Consider the following 17059-nt stretch of genomic DNA (forward strand, 5'->3'; position numbering starts at 1 on the left):
AAACTCCTCCTGACTCTTTTCAAAGGTCGATGGCTCCTCAAACCCTGCATTGCTAGGCAGAAAGCCTTCTCATTGGGAAGCTATAGAAGATGTCATGAATCACTGGCTACTCAGAAACAGGCAGCCCAGCTGCATTTACTGTTCTGTTAATGGTAAAATTAATGTCATTTGAAAAACAACGGCAACCAATGTAAAGAACTGGTCCCGGAGCCTGAGGGCATGGGTTCAAACCCCTCCTCTGCCATGTACTCCCTGGGTGACCATGGACAAGTCCTACAGCCTCCTGGCCTCCTTTCCCTCACCTGCAGAATGGGGGGCTTGTACAAGTGACCTTGGAGGCCTTTCTCACTGCCAATCCCTGATCCTATGATCCACAATGTCATGGTGCCATCCCTTCTTGCTATTCCATGATCCGAATGTAGGTTTTTAACGGCTCATTTAATGATTAAAATTCAGAGACATAAAACTAAACATAGAGAAACAGGAAAGGACAATTGGCCAGAAACGACTGACCTCCCTAAAGACCCATTCTCCACTCAGCCGAGTGAGGGAGAACAGCACATGCACACACACACACACACACACACACACACACACACACACAGAGTCTCAGACCCAGATACACACACACGGAGGCACACATACACACATGTACACACACATGTACACACTCAGACATAGAGATACAGCCGAAGGGCACAAAGACTTCCTCTGAGGCAATGGCTTTGCTGAAAACCACCAGGCCAATTGCTGTCCTCAGTAAAACTCCACAAAGACCATATGTAGATGACAATCATGGTAGTTAGAGCCCAGGGCTCCCATTTTTATGGTACCTTAAAGCTGATGAAGGGCTTCCCTCCCAAAAAACGTGGGATGCAAAGCATGAAGGTGGGGTAATTCTCAAATGTGGCTCAGAAGATGAGCACTGGACTTGTGGACAGGATAACCTGGGTTCAAGTCCAACCTCAGACATGTACTATCTGTGTGACCCTAGGCAAGTCCCCTAACTTCTTTGTGCCTCAGTTTCCTCATCTGTAAAGTGAGAGTGTTGGTTAGATTCTGTAGTCTCTGAAATTCCTTCCAGTTCTCAATCTATGTCCATACTGGCTGTGTGACTGGGTAAGCTATTTAATTTCTCAGTGCCCCCAACTGTCTAAGATGCTGGATTGCAGAGAAAATCAAGGGCCTTACATCAATAAAATCACAGATCTGGACCAAAAAAAAAAAAAAAACCAAAGGAAAAAATGTTCCCTGTAGTATGTGTCTCACAATAGACATCTCGCCCCTTCTTACCTGGCTGCACTCCTTTGGGACTTGTCTGCCTGACTGTTCCTGGCCCCAGGACTCTCATGGTAGAGGTAACTTCATGAGCCTCTAAGATCTCATCAGCTTTGGTGCTCCGCCTCATCCCCACCCTCTGTCCCTTGGATTGGAAGCTGGGGCTCGAAAGCCCTTGCCTCACATCAACCCAGTATGGTGTGGTTACTATTGCCATCTTGTGGGGAAGGAAACCAGGGCTCCAAGGAAGCAAACGACCCATCTAATCACAGAGCTAATGGGCAGTAGTTCCAGAAGCCACCCCCAGAGCCGCCTGACCCCACAGGTGGGCAGCCAACACTCTTTCTCCTGCACCATTTGGTCAGTCCCAAGGGTGTCAGCATGGAGACCAAGCCAGCTGCTACCACATTAAGTGGCACAAAAAGGCCAGGAAATAACCAGAGGATGGCTGAAACTTTTGGTTGAGATCTGAACAAGATTCTAAGAACGGTGACTTCAGGTCGGAGTTCCTACAAAGGTTGTTTTTTCTCTCCTATCCTTGGCAAAAGTTCCTCAGAAGACATCGTAGTAATGGAGCTGGTGCCAACTTTGGCGTCTAAGTACCTGCACTCTAACCTCAGCTCTACCACTTACTATCTGTAGGTGCTTGGCAAAGTCACCTAACTACCGGGCCTCAGTTTCCTCTTCAGTAAAATGAGGCGGTGGCACCACACCGCCTTTAAAGTCCTTTCAGTTTTAAGTCTGTGATCCTGTAATCTGACTCATAATTTGTCCTGTGTCTGATTGCCTCTAAAATCAGTGAATCTTTCTGACATCCTGCCTAAGCGACTGAGGCGGGAGCCAAAATTACAGACAATCCAAAGAAAATGGAAAGAAAGGGGAGGCATCGGTAACAGTAAGATATAACCACATTGATGTCTGAGTGAGAGGTGATATAAAAGCCCTACAGTTACAGGAATACCTCACATTTCTATATTGCTTCCACATTTACAAAGGGCTTTCTTCACAACGAGGAGGTCTGACCGGGTCACCCTATTTATTACTCAATAAACTCCAATGGCTCCCTATAAACTGAAGGATAAGTAGAAAATCCTGTTTGGCTTTTAAAGCCTGTCCCAACCTGGCCTCCTTCTCCTGTCCCAGTCTTCTTATACTTTACTCCCTTCCACACTCTTTGTGAGCGAGCCATGTGGGTGCTCGTCACACAGGACCCTCCATCACTTAGCTGGGTGACCATGGATGGACAAGTCATTTAACCTCCCTCAGACTCAATTTCCTCATCTGCAAACTAGGGATAATAATTGCCCCTGCCTATCAGAGTTGTTGTGGAGATTAAATGAGATAATATATACAATGCTTTGTAGACCTTAAAGTGCTATGTGCATGCTATCACCATTGCTGATTATCTCCTGGACTGACTGTCCCCAATACTTGGAATGTGCTTCCCTTCCACCGTGGCCTTTCTTCCCTGGCTTCTTTCAAGGCTCGGCTCAAATCTCACTGTCAACAGGAAGCTTTTTCAGGTCCCCCTAACTGCTAGGGCCTTTTCTCTGAGATCACCATCTCTCCCATTGATATTTATCTTCCCTTTACCTAGTTAAATAACCTCCTCCATTAGAACGTGAACTTTGAAGGCAGGGACAGAATTTTTGTCTTTCTTCTTAACCGCAGAGGTTCACACAGTGCCTGGCACATAGTATATGCATAGTAAATTCTTGTTGACTGACTGGCCGTGTCAACAACCCTTGAAGGTAGGTACTGTGTGCTATTCCCTCCACCCTTTAGATAAATGGAGTTTCAAGGAGGTTAGCCTTGGGTCACCCAGCTAGGAAGTGTCAGGGTTAGGGTCTTCAGACACTAAGTCCCATGTTCTTTCTACTTTGCCATGTTGCATTTAAGACCTGTACAATCCAAAAAAAAAAAAAGATTTAAGCCAGTTGGGTATTAAGGATAAGAGACAAGAGAGTGAAGGGTTAGATAGGAAAAGCTCAGAGATTTCTTCTAGTTTGAATTCTATTATTCCAAGGTAGAGAGTCTGAGTATTGTGATCTTATCCAAAAATAACAAAAAAGACTCAGAGAAAGGCGTCCCATCTGTTGGGTGGATCTTTATGGGATGATGTGGCCAGGAATTTGTCAGGGAGAGAAGGTATGGCCCACTTTCATTCTCCCCCAACGGCAAGAAGAATTAACATAGATGAAACCTCAGCTCCTTTAAAACTGAGAAGTAACCTTTGAATTTGGACCTGCGAATTCACCTGTGTAGTGACCTCCCATTGAGGAAATTCCCTCTACCAATGCATATAAGTATCTTTTCTGGAGATTTGCTTAGGGTATGGAGAAATATAATCACTTGTCCACAGTCACAGAGCCAGAATGTGACTTGATTCCTTATCAGGAGGTCCACTCTCCATTGCCCATGCTACAGCTGCCTCACTAATCTTTGGAATTTAAAAGGCTAGTTCTCAACAGCATGCTGTATTGTACCAGCAATCGATAATAGATCAAGGAATTCAACACAGCAGCTCTCAAAAGTCTTGACGTTGGAGCTTGTAAATGAATAGAAATAGGATAATTCACCTGGAAAAAGAGGAATTTAGTGTTTTCTAAGACCTTAGAGGGTAGGCCTCATGACAGAAGTAAGTACTGAGGATGACTAAAACTCCATGGAATTGCACCATAGCTTTTTAACTTTGTGTCATGGGAGTAGATGACAAACTGCATTGGGGAAAAATTGTGCTTCCTTCTTTGCAGGCCTCCCCTCCTCCCTCCTCCCTCCCCCTCCTCCTGACATTTTCCTTCTCTCCCTCCCCTTCACCCACACACCCAATCACTAGTTAGTCATTTGAGCCAGAGAGAAAAGGGAATCTTTGACAAGGAGGCAGAAAAAAAAAAACCCTACAAATTCTTGGCATATTCCACACTTTCTTCCGCAGAAATCCTGCCAGGAATTTAGACTCGCCATCATTTATCTTGCTTTTTCTACTGAAACCTTGACTGTAAGGCATGCTTTGATATCCAGCTCATTTTGGCCATGGCCACCTCATAGTTGTATAAATTACTGGCAGACGGTGACCCTCCAAATTTTCTGAATGGAGGTGGGAGACGAGGCCCATAAGTGAGATTAAATTCTGAACCTGGGAGCTGGGTGGAGTCCAGCAAGTCACCCACCTCAGGAGGTCCTTGAATCTCAGTTTCCTCATTTGTACAATGAGGGGAATTGTCCTTGTACTAACCATCTCGCAAGGCCATTGTGAGAAAAGCACGTTGAAAACCTCTAAAACCTACAGAAATGTGAGTTATGATCATCATGAAATAATAGGAGGAATGAGTCTCCATCAAATATAGATCCTTGGGCAGCTGCAACTGGCTATGGACATATGGTTTAATGTTTTTGTTGCCATGGTTGAATAGAAACCCTTAAAGTGATGGAGACTGAGTTTCATGAAAGGGAAGTTGGGATGGCCAAGGGCCAGTATGACTTCTGCAAGAACAAGTCAGCCCAGTCTAACTTTATTCCCACCCACTCCCTCCTTTTTTTTTCAGGGGGGATAGGGTGCTTGCTTTCTCTCTCTGTCTCTCTCTCTCTCTCTCTCTCTCTCTCTCTCTCTCTGTCTCTCTCTCTCTCTCTCTCTCTCTCTCTCTCTCTCTCTCTCTCTTTCTCTCTCTCTCACTGCTCCACTCTATATATAGTTTATCTAGATGTTAGCAAAATTTTTATTTTTTAATTTCAAAATATTTTATTTTCCCAATTACATACAAAAACAATTTTGACATTTATTTTTTAAAAAATTTGAGCTCTAAATTCTCTTCCTTTTCCCCTCCCTTCCTCCTCATTGAGAATGCAAGCAATTTGATATAGGTTATACATGTGCAGTCTTTCATAAAGCATCTTATGTTATACCTCTGGACAAGGTTGAGGGATGCAAGTTAGACAATAGTATAATTAGATGAATTTGGAATTGGCTGAATGACTAGATTCCAAGAGAGAGCCATTAAGGGTTTGAGGTAAGCTTGGAAGAAGGTCTCTAGTAGAGTGCTTCAGGAATCTATTCTTAACACTGTGTTTTTTTTAAACATTTTTATTAGTAATTTAGACTAAGGTATAAATGGCCTCCTTATCAAATTTTCAAGTGACACAAATCTGGGAAGAATTGCTAATACCTAGGATAATAGAGTCAGGGTAAAAAGTGATCTTCACAGGCTAAGACATCAGGTAAAATCTAACAAGATGAAATTCACTAGAGACAAATGTAAAGTCTTACACTGGGGTTCAAATAATCAGTTTCACAGATACAAGATGGAAACTGTATGGCTAGATAGCAATTCACCTGAAAAAGATTTGGGGACTCCAGATGAATTGGCAGTGTGTCCTGGCAGCCATAGTAGGGTGGAACTTCCGGAAGTAAGGAGATGATGGTTAGGTCAGACCAAATGGGCACCAAAGGTTAGTAGGGACATTCATCAGCCAGAGAGCATTCAGCGAAGGGTATCCAGAATGGTGGTGGGCCTTGAGTCTAAGTCATATGAGGACAGGTTTAAATATCTGGGAATGCTTAGCTTGGAGAGGAAGACTTGGAGAGGGAGGCATGATGGCCACCTTCAAGTATTCCCATGGTTGTCACACAGAAGAGGGATCAGACTTCATGGAAGGAATAGGTGGAACTTGCCAAAAGCTAAGTTTAGGTTTGATAGAATAAAAACTTCCTCACAATGGAAGCTGCCCCAGAGTGGAAGAGGCCGCCTTGGGAGGGGGTGGACTTCCCCTCACTGGAGGTCCACATGGTGAGGATGCTGCATAAAGGAGCCTTTGTTCTGGGATGGGCTGGACTAGAAGCCTCTGGGGTCTGTGTCTAAGGAACTCTCTTTCATCTTGCATAGCAGTGACATCTCGATCCCACAATACCTCAATATACTTCCTGACCGTTTCTTTTTTTCAGGGCAAAAGCAAATGATTGCCTATCTTGTTCATAATAACAGGAACCACATCTGGTTGGGGGAGCTAGAAGGTGGTCAGCAAAGCTTCCATGCAGGGGCAGGGGCAGTGGCCTCCCTAGAAGTTTCCCTCCCATTTACTCTGCATGTTGCCTCACCCCCCTGGAGGCTGACGACAGTTTTCTTTTTATTACTGACCCATAGCACAGTGCCTGACATTTAGTAAATGCTTAACAAATGCTTGTTGACCAACTGACTCCTCCCTTTGAAGTGCTAGTCCCCTAAGGCTATTTGGGTCTTCATAGCCCTCCCTTTCTCTCTTCCCCCCATATGATGACACCTGACGAGGTTCATACCTTCCCATTGCCATGCTGGTTCGGCTTCTGCCATGTTCCCCCTCACTTTTGACTCCACATTCTTCCTCCCTTGCTACCAAGGTCATCAATTCCCTCAATAAAATTTTTCAATCACTGATAGACCTGGAAGGCCAGAGTCTTCCTATTCTTAGGTGGATCTGTTTCCCACAGTGGCTGTCCTCACTTTGACTCTCTGAGAGAACTCACTCCTTGGCTCTGACTTGTTCCCCCTCAGACATCAGATACTTCATTGGATACTCCTACCAAGGTCTTCTTCCAGGCTTATTTTGTTCCATTCAGTTATAAATACACATACCCATCGTAGTTAGATATACATACATATATATATATTATACATATATCATAGTTATATATACACATATATATCACAGTTATACATAAAAATCTGAAATATGTATGTATACAGATATCTATGTATATATGTAATACATACACATGCATAGATACGATATATGTCTGTATACATACAATATATATTATATCGCTGGTTCTTTATGTCCAAGCTAGATATCATATATCTGTATATATACACACATTAAAGTATGGTGAACAGAGAACCAGCTATATGTCAGGTATGTGTGTATGTATGTATGTATGTATGTATATATGTATATATATGTATATATAAAGCCTCTCACAGTATTAAGTAGTCTGTGATATACATATATATCACAGTTACACACACACACATAAAACTGTGATGTGTGCATCTATATACAGATATATGTGTGTGAATATATGTACATAGACACACATACATATATATATATACATACCTGATATATAGCCGACTATCTACCATACTATTCTGCTTCTCACAGTATTAATAGGCTGTGACATATAAATCACAGTCATACCATGAGGAGCAGTCTGGCATGGTGGATGGCGAGCCTGTTTTGAGGCCAAAGATTCCTCTGTGTCCTTGCTGCCTACAGGTTCTGTGACTCTGGGCCACTTGCTTAACCACTCAGGGCTCTAGCCCAGTGGTGCCAGACTCAAATAGAGGCAGGAGATACATAAGGATCTCTTCTGACCCCACACTGACTTAGAAACCACAAATTAACATTATCTCTGTCCTATTGTATTTTTGTTTATTTTGTCAACTGTTTCCCAGTTAACATTTTATTCCGTTTCCTGGGCCAGGTCACAAGACCTTGGTGTCTGACACCTCTACTCTGGCCTCTCTCTAAGACTAAGCTGCCAAGAAGGTGCCATCCTACAACAGTAGGCACAATTGTAGGCACCAGGGATGGAACAAGAATAAAGGGGTGATTTCTTTGATATAGATAGGAAAACTCCCTTTAACAATTTAGACTGTCACGTCCCTTGAAATTTCTAGTCTTAGCCAGTTAGACTCGGGGCATTGAGAGTTAAGGTGACTTATCCAGCACCCTACGGCCAGTAAGTGTCAGAAGAAGGACTTGAACACGTCTTTTTGGCTCTGAAGCCAGAGCTTTATCCAAGAGAGTGCACTACCTTTCTCAAGTGTGGAAGATACAAAGGTAAAGGAAGCTAATGGGGCCTGCCCTGAAGGGGATCTGAGATTACACAGATAAGTAATTAGAAAGTAATTGGAGTCAACTAGAGAGAAGAAAAATGTACCCTTTCCCTTCTTTGCACAGAGACTGCTGGCATGGCCCACTGCACACACTGCCAAATACAGCTGAAATGTTCATTCATTTTCCTGCACTGCTTCCGAACCTTTCCCCTCTTTTTTTATGAAGAAGAGAGAGACATTTGGGGAAAAAAAGGTAATGTAAAAATGAAATGATCCAAAAAAAAAAAAAAAAGAAAAGGGAACTGAAGGAAGAATACTGGCAATATCAGGCCTGGGTCAGGGAAGGACAGCATTGTCATGGTTGATTATGAACAAGAATAATGATTTCATCTGTGTAGGGAACTCCTAGCGGGGAAAATTCCTCTCCCAATGCACATCGGCCCTGCTTTCCTGCAAATGCATTTGTGGATCGGTCCTTGTAAATTCATTTGCCGCATTTTGGCCAATGACTTGTTGATTAAGTCACTCCCTACAGTATTAAAGAGAAATCACTTTCCAACACCCTTCGAGCACTTATTAGAGAGCTGCCTGGGAAAGACAAGCCTGTTTGCTGCCGTCATATTTGGTGCCTGCATTTCAAAAGAAGTAGAAGCAGCTGGTCCCCAGTCCCATCTGTGCACACTGCGCCTGCATTCATGCCTTGTTCCTGCAAAGCTTTCTCTTACCCACAAAATGGGGTTTTTGCTCCAAGTGGTCCTACAGTGGTACAAGAAGAACCTGGCATCTCATCATCTCATCATCATTTTCGTCTTTTTTTACTGCAGATGCCCTTCAAATAGCTGATAACAAAGGCTGAATGCCCTTCTTTTAAGTACCACCTCCATGATGCTGTCCCTCTCCATTGGTGACCACTTTTCATCCAAGCAACACAAATGGAATTCAGGAAAGCCTCTGGCCCCTCAACATCATCATTGTGCAGCCAACTGTATGTCTGATTTTTAAGGGCACCGGAGTTCAGAGAAGCCCATCACCCCAGCTTGGTCTCAGGGGAATGTATTTTTTCAGCTACAGAAGCTCTTGAAGACCTTCTACTGAGGCTGTGATCTATGGTGTACGGGGAGAACTGAATGATGGATGCAGGAGGCCACAGCTGAGGCCTCTTACAACTCTGAGGTCCTGGGGTCCCTCAGGTTGCTTCAATACCAAACTTCTCTAGGAAAAGTCATGGGAAAAAGGTCTTGTGGGAAGAATACTGGACTTGGAGTCTGAGGAGGGGGGTTCAAATCCATGCTCTGCCCTGTACCCCCTGTCTGACCTGGGACTCAGTTTCCTTATTTATAAAATGGGGTTGATCTAGATGAGCTCTGGGGTCCCCTCTGGCTCTAGAACTATGATTCTAAATGAGTTATCCTGGTTAATGGAGAATGCAACACAGAACACATTTTGGAATATTAGTAATACCTTCCATTCACAGAGGACTTGATAGTTTACAAAATATTCTCTCTCCTCCAACAAGGCAGTGAAATAGGGAACGAAGGTCTTATTTTCCCCGTTTTACCGATATGGAAATGGTGGCTTGTGGAAGTTCTTTAAAAAATGTGAATTTAATTTTTTAATCAAAGATTAACAAAGATGAACATTTCCAGTAAGCCCAGGGTGGGAGAAGGTTTCTGCTGTTCTGCTCTTCCCATGTTGGCCCACAGAAGATACCTGGACCTTCATTCTCAGAGGGATACACTAACACATGCATGCACATTACAAGATGGCGGCCTTACCCTTGTTTTGGCATCAATCTTCGCTCCTCGATCAAGCAGCAGTTTCACCATGTTGGCGTTTCCTCGTTTTGATGCAACATGTAAGGGCGTGATGTCATTCTGTTGGAAACAGAAAAAGCAGAGGTTTTTGGTTTTCGCCCATCGTTTAACAAGAGGATGCTCTCATGATTAGGGTCTCCCTCAGACACTGCTTCCCCAGAAAGAGAAGGCAAGCGGCTATGATAATGATACTTCCTTGGGAAAGGTGTCCATCTGTTTAGCCTCTATCAGAGGACTAGGGATGGATGGATAGATGAATAAATGAGTGAACGAGGAGGGGAAAAAGCATTATTAAGTGGTGACTTTGTTGTTATTATTTAATCATTTCAGTTGCGTCCGACTCTTCGTGAACCCATTTGGGGATTTCTTGGTAAAGATCCTGGAGTGGTTTGCCATTTCCTTCTCCAGATCATTTTACAGATGAGGAAACTGAGGCAAACAGGGTGAAGTGACTTGAACAGGGTAACACAGCTAGTAAATATCTGATACATGATTGGTCTCAGGTCTTCCTGACTCCAGACCCAGTGCTCTATGCACTGTGCCAAGATATAGACAGGCTATATTAGAACCTTCACAAATGACTGTCCACTGCACCACCCACCTACCAAGCATTGGTGATTTCATGGCGAAGGACTGATATCCTGGTCTACCTCATGCATCTGAGAGTCATCATGTTTCCCTGTAAATTTGTTAACTGCATTTTGGCTAATGACTTGCTGATTAAGTCACCCCAGTCCGTACTCAAAGAGAAGTCATTCTCTTCACATACTTTAACAAGAGCATTCCCCAAATTCCACTGCAGGTGCAAGTTGTCAGGGAGATAAATTCAAATTAATTGAATGAGTGAGTGAATGATGAATCAAGATATCTGGGCTTCCAGGGACTATCCGTGTCAAATACATTGAAGGGCATTCATCGGGGACGTCATAGCTTGACTACCTCCCAGACTAGCAGAATTCATGCCAAGGAACAGTGATTTTATGAGCATACTCAGAAATACAGTTAAGTTCACCTTGGTTTCAGGTTAGGTTACCATAACAATTAAATTTCCCCTACTCAGATATGATACTCAATCTTATCAGAGGGTCATAAGATCACAGATTTATGGCTGGAAGGCAGCATCCAGTTCTACTTTCTCATTTACAAGTGAAGAAACTGAGACCCACAGAGATTCAGCATCTTGCCCAAGGTCAAACAGGTAGTAAATTGTAAAGTCAGGATCTGAACTAAAGTCCTCTGGATTCAACAGTTCCATAGCGGAGGGAGTACCAGCATTGATAAAATCTGGAGGTATAGTCAATAATTAGAACCGATCACTAAATGCACCACAAAAGAGCAGGTAAAACTGTTGGACTTGGGGCTTCTGGTGCCAAAGGAGACAGCTGGCAGAATGAAACTGATTCCCTGATCCCTGGAGAGCTAGCTATTCTAAAGTGAATCCATCCCCCTAGGGTACATGCATCTGTGATGCTCCAGCACCCCAACAGCGTGTTGATCTGGCAGGGCCACGGATGGAGCCAGAGACCCGTTCTGCAAATCCCTCTGTGGCTCTGAGGCAGGCAGGGGACCAGTGACTGTAATGGGACAGGAACCAGCATCCATGGAGGAAAACTGAGTGGAACGTGAGTGGGAGGGTGTCCTTGTGAAGTGACTAAATCTGTGGGCCCAAGCCCAGGCCTACAGGATATTTTGATATGAAGCTGTTGTTCCTTTGCCGAGTTAAGCATGATTTAGTTATCTTTATCCTGGAGGGTAATTTCAGGGAGAAGATATGCCAAAGCTTCAATCTGGTACTTTTCCACATCAATACCTTATTCATGTGAATGATCAGCTGTCGTATGTACATGTATGTGTGTATGTGAATGTGTGTGTATGTGTGTGCGTGTACGTGTGTACATGAGTGTGTATGTGTGTGTATGTGTGTGTGTGGTGCCAAAGTGGGGATCAGCTTTCAAGCTCACACAAGGCTCTATAGTGTATAATAATACACTACGATTTTTATCATTTTTCCAGACTTTCCGAAAGTCTGTCTTCTTATTCTATTTTAGCTTCACCATAGCCCTAGCGTAGCATAACGAGGGAAATGTCGGCCATGGAGTCCTTTGGGATCCTATCCCCGTGACCTTGGACGAGAGGCCTTTAGCTTCCTGAGGTTTTCTCATCTATAAAATGAATGGGGGGACAGAGGGCACAGTCTATGACCTCTGGGGTCCCTACCAGCTCTAATATATAATGGTGGGATCCCATGGTTTTCTGTACATGTTGTTTTCCTCTAACAGAATGCTCTATTTCTACTAAAAAATGCTCTTTGAGGTCAGGGACTGTCCGTTGTTTTTGTTTGTTTTTTTGTTTTGTATCTGCAGTGTTTCACATAGTCTGGCATGGAATATGATGGTTACTGTTGCTCAGTAATTCCAGTTGTGTTTCTACTCTTTGTGACCCTGTTCTGGATTTTGTTGGCAAAGATATTATAGTGCCTTGCTATTTCCTTCTCCAGTTCACTGTACAGATGAGGAAACTGAGGCAAACAGGGTTAAATGGCTTGTCCAGGGTCACATAGCTAGGAAGAGTTGGAGGCTGGATTTGAACTTGGGTCTTCCTGACTCCAAGCCCAGCACTCTATCCACAACCCCTAGCGGGCCATGTAGTAAGTGTTCCAGTAAATACTTATTGAACTAAAATGATTTTTTTGGGGTTACAGATTAGGCTTGATGATCTCTAGAGTCTCTTCCAGCTTTAGATCTTTGATCTTATCATCCAATGATCCTCCCGGGTCTAAAACCCCATTCTTTGATCTTATAAAGTGCTGCATTAGATGTCTTTTCTAAAGCCAATGAATGGCAGAGCTGGAACTCGAACCCAAGTCTTTGGATCCCAGATCTAGGGTGGGGGCTGGAGTCAGGAAGATTTGGGTTCATAGCCTATATCAGATACTTACTAGCTTTGCATCCCTAGGCAATTCACTTAACCTGTCTGGGCCTCAGTTTCCTCAACTGTAAAAAAGGGGGGCACAGCTAGGTGGAGCAGTGAGTAGAGCACTGGCCCTGGAATCAGGAGGACCTGAGTTCGATTCTGGCCTCAGACACTTGACACATATACTAGCTGTGTGACCTTGGGCAAGTCGCTTAACCCCAATTGACCTGCCCCCCCCAAAAAAAAAAACAAAAAAAAGAAAAAAAAGAAAAAGGGGGGGTTTGAACTTCATGGTCTCTGAGGAAACGGAGGTGTAGGGCTTTAAAGTGACTTCCCCCCCATCACACAGATGTAGATAAGAAAGTTGGGATTTGAACCCAGGCCCTCTGCTTCTACAGTCTGGCTTCTTCTGTGGTACCATGCTGCCTCACCATCAGGAAGATACAAAAACATACGGTGAGTATGAGTGGTGAGTGGGGCAAGAACTCATAACTGAGCAGATCCCCAAAGGCCTCCCATAGGAAAGGACCTAGGGATTCTCTAAGGGCATGGGTGACCTTTGACCTTGGTGAGATCAGAGAGCCTTCCCTGGAATTTTCTAGATAATGACTTAGTTAAATAATCTACAAATTATATTCATCATGCTGGTGCTACACTACAATTCATTGCCTGCTTCACTGCTTGGAGCCATCATTCTATCCATATTCCTGTTTTTTTCTGTTGTTTTTTAAATTCTTTTTTTTTTCTTTGCATCCGAAGGCTTAGCATAGGATAAGAGCTTAATAAATAACAACTTGTTGATTGATGTGTGCCAGGAGAATATAAGCTCCTTGAGGGCAGGGGACATTTTTGCTTTTTTTTTTTTTTGTATCTCTGGCACTCAGCCCACGGCTGCCTTGCAGTAAATGCTTGTTAAATACTTGTTGATTGCTTTATTAGAAGGTATTTGCGTAGGTGCTTTATCTTCCTTCTATATAGTAACAATTAATCATTCTCATATTCTCATATTTCTACCCTTTAGCACAGTTCCTGGCACACAATCTGTGGTTAAAAAATGCTTGTTAATGAAATGATTGAGTTTATAACCCACCAAGATGAAAACAATGGTGTTTTCCATTCTTTTTATCACAAGTTACACACACCCCTATACTTACATATTAAAGGATGTTAAGTGGTTGACTTTTTTCTCCTGGAAAATGTCTGGAGGAGGTTACTTAATGAACCAAAGTGCTTAGAATGATCCAGATGGATCTTTTAATCTGGTCCATTGTTAGGATTGCAATTAACATGAACCTCTTAAATGGTTAATTCCAACACTAAAATTTGAGGGGCAACCTGGTCTGCTTCTCTCCCCACCATATTTACCAGTCACAACCTCCAAGGTTCATTCAAATGGCCAAATATTAGGTCAAAGAAGATTTTTAATCATCGTAAAAGCTGAGCTAGGAAGCTCAAGTTTCTCTGAGCTCTCTGTTCTCTGGCACCTGGACCAAGTAAGTAGAGATGAAGTAGAAAACAGATTCACAGAACGTGATGTCCAAAGCGTCCATAGGAATACACTCGCCAGTAAAGATTATTCCAATTCTAGCTAACCACTCAGAGATAGATCTTTTAAAGAATGACTTTAGCAGTTACAGAAATGGTGATTTTCATTCTGTGTAAAACTAGGACGTCTTAAGTTTTCAACACACAAAGAAAAAAATATTCTGAAGCAAAGGGAAAAAAAAAGATTCTTTGAGATAAAATAGAGATGAAAATGTTGCGTACAGAAAATCATTGATTTGTTGGCTCATGCTTATCAAACTTTTTAGTCTCAGGACCTTTTTTAGATTCTTAAAATTTACTGAGGACTCCCCTCGCAAGAGCTTTTGCTTATGTGGGTTATATCTCTCAATATTTACCATATTAGAAGTAAAATGACTTAGTATGACTATAAAATAGTTTTGACCTTGTGGACCCCCTAAATGTGTCCCAGGGGTCCCTGACCACACTTTGGGAACCACTGGATTAGATTGTGCCTAAGGTTGGTGCCAGCTCCAGCTTTCTCTAAAACTCCTTAATTCTAAGGTCAAAGTCTTCTTGGTCTCTCTATCAACTTCATTATTCTATCCTAAATTCCTGTTTGTTGGATGCTTGGCATATGAAAGGTGAAGTTCTTGTGCTCAACACAGATGCTTGCTCACCATCCTGGGGGCCCCAGGTGGATCCTTTTAAAAGAATCCAGCCAATTAGTCCATTAAGAAAGTCCAAAAAGGGACCAAAGCACCCAAACCCTATGTATTTAATTTAATCTCTCAGACCTCAATTTTCTCACAAATGCAAACTAGGAGAAGGGACTAGATGGCCCTTCATGATAACCTCCCAGCTCTAGACCCAGGATCTTCTGGCCTGGGTTTGTTTTGCTCACCAGATCTGTTGAGTTACCCTGGGAAGATTACTTCCTGGTGCTGGCCCTCACTTTGTTTAATTATGAAATGAGGAAGTTGAATCTTTGAGGTCCCTTCCGGCTATAAAATCTGTGATTATATGTTGTGACATGTATGTGCATGACGTGCATAGGCATACTAGTACACATGTGCACGTTTAGGTACTTTTCATTTAACATCAACGCAATCAGATGATTCAGATTTCACAAAAGCGTAGGTTAACACTGCACCCAACCAAGTTCCCCTTTTCCTTCTTCCCCTAACTCCACAAGCTCTTATTAAGCACCTACTATGGGTAATACACTATGCTAAGTACTGGGGAATGCAAAGACAGAAAGTGAAACTGTCCCTGCCCTCCAGGAGCTTCTATTCTACTGGGTGATATTAGCAAGCCCATTGGTAAGTAAACACGAAGAAGCCAGCTTCAAAGCTCTAGGAACCCTCAGGGTCCTCTAGTCCAACCCCTCATTTGTAGATGGGCTAGCTGAACCGACTGGGTAAATCAAGGAAGGCTTCCTGAAGGGCAAGGCACTTGAGCTAAGCCTTGAAGGAAAAGTAGGAGGATTTGGAAAAGCAGAGATGCACAGGGACTCGCGTGAAGGAGGGAGATAGAATGGTGACTTCTTCGAACAGCTACGAGTCTGATCTGGATTTTTTTTTTTTTAATGCAAGATACACTTTTAAGATTAATCTGTTTTACTTTTTTCCATCACTTTTTTTTTCAAGTTTCAATTACATTTTATTTTCAGTTCCAAATTCTTTCCTTCCCCCACTCATGGAGAACAAGGATACAGAACCTATTACAAATATGTATAGCCGTGTAAAACAAATGTTTGAATTGGCTGTGCATGGAACTGGAAACTGAGACACCATAACCAGCCATGTGGTCACAGGCAAATCTTTCCTTCTCTCTGGGCCTGAAAAATGGGGGAGCGGGATTGCTCATCTCTAAAGCCCCTGCTATATTCCTCACCTGCCAAATGACTACAAACCTCTGCTTCTCACAGTTGCTGACAACATATACTCTATTTCTAGAGCCCTGTGGCCATGCTTGGCATGGGGCCGGGCACGGGGCTGGGTACAGGGCAGATGGTCAGCACATACTTGCTGATTGACTTAATCTCCCTCAAATGCACACTAACAGCGACTGCTCTCTGGGAGGCGAGTGGCAGACACACTTAGAAGCCTTGCAGAGACAAACCTGCTCTAAATGGTGCCAAGGTTGGGCTTTGGCAGGAAGAGTGAATCTGTTGCTCTTTGGGGAGGAGGGGGCAGGTAGCTGCTTCATATCTTAAAACCTTACAGATGAGTCCAAAGTTGGTTCTTCCAGGCAGCATGGAAAAGTAGATGGAGAGGTCGCCTTGTATCCAGGTAGACCTCTGACTTAGCCTGGCTATGTGATCCTGGGCAAGTCACCTGCCTTCTCAACCCTCTTGCCAAATATAGGACAATAAGTTGCAGGAGGTGCCAACCTGCATTGGTAGAGGGAGTTTCCCTATATCAGTGAAATCACAGGTGTAGGTTCCTAGCCATCCCCAGAAAAGTCAGGGTGGATGAGGTGCCACCACGTATCCTTTTTCTTTGGATTTCACCATGTGAGCATGGAGCTTCAGGCAGTTGGAGGGCTTGGGGATTCTGGAGTTGGCTACTGGACAGATTTTCTTTTTTTTAACAGTCAAGTAATTGGGCAATACAGATCTCAGTGCCAACAACGTGGCGCACCAGACGTCCGGAGCAAAAGGTGCCGATAACCTTACCTGACCTCCCTTGTACAGAGACCCTGAATCTGGGTCTGCTAAAATTAAGGTTTTTCTATTCT

The 17059-nt window shown here is 43.3% G+C and overlaps 1 protein-coding gene across 2 annotated transcripts in view; it reads right to left on the reverse strand.

Annotated features, from left to right (window-relative positions):
- Positions 1-17059, reverse strand: part of ANK3 (ankyrin 3) — a 275643-nt gene that overhangs the window by 194335 nt on the left and 64249 nt on the right. For both annotated transcript variants that reach the window (XM_036769578.1, XM_036769579.1), the window contains one exon: positions 9863-9961. In XM_036769578.1, the coding sequence (XP_036625473.1) occupies positions 9863-9961 (99 nt within the window). The remainder of the gene's footprint in view (positions 1-9862; positions 9962-17059) is intronic.

The sequence above is a fragment of the Trichosurus vulpecula genome, chromosome 8 (assembly GCF_011100635.1).
Source record: "Trichosurus vulpecula isolate mTriVul1 chromosome 8, mTriVul1.pri, whole genome shotgun sequence".
Taxonomy (NCBI): domain Eukaryota; kingdom Metazoa; phylum Chordata; class Mammalia; order Diprotodontia; family Phalangeridae; genus Trichosurus; species Trichosurus vulpecula.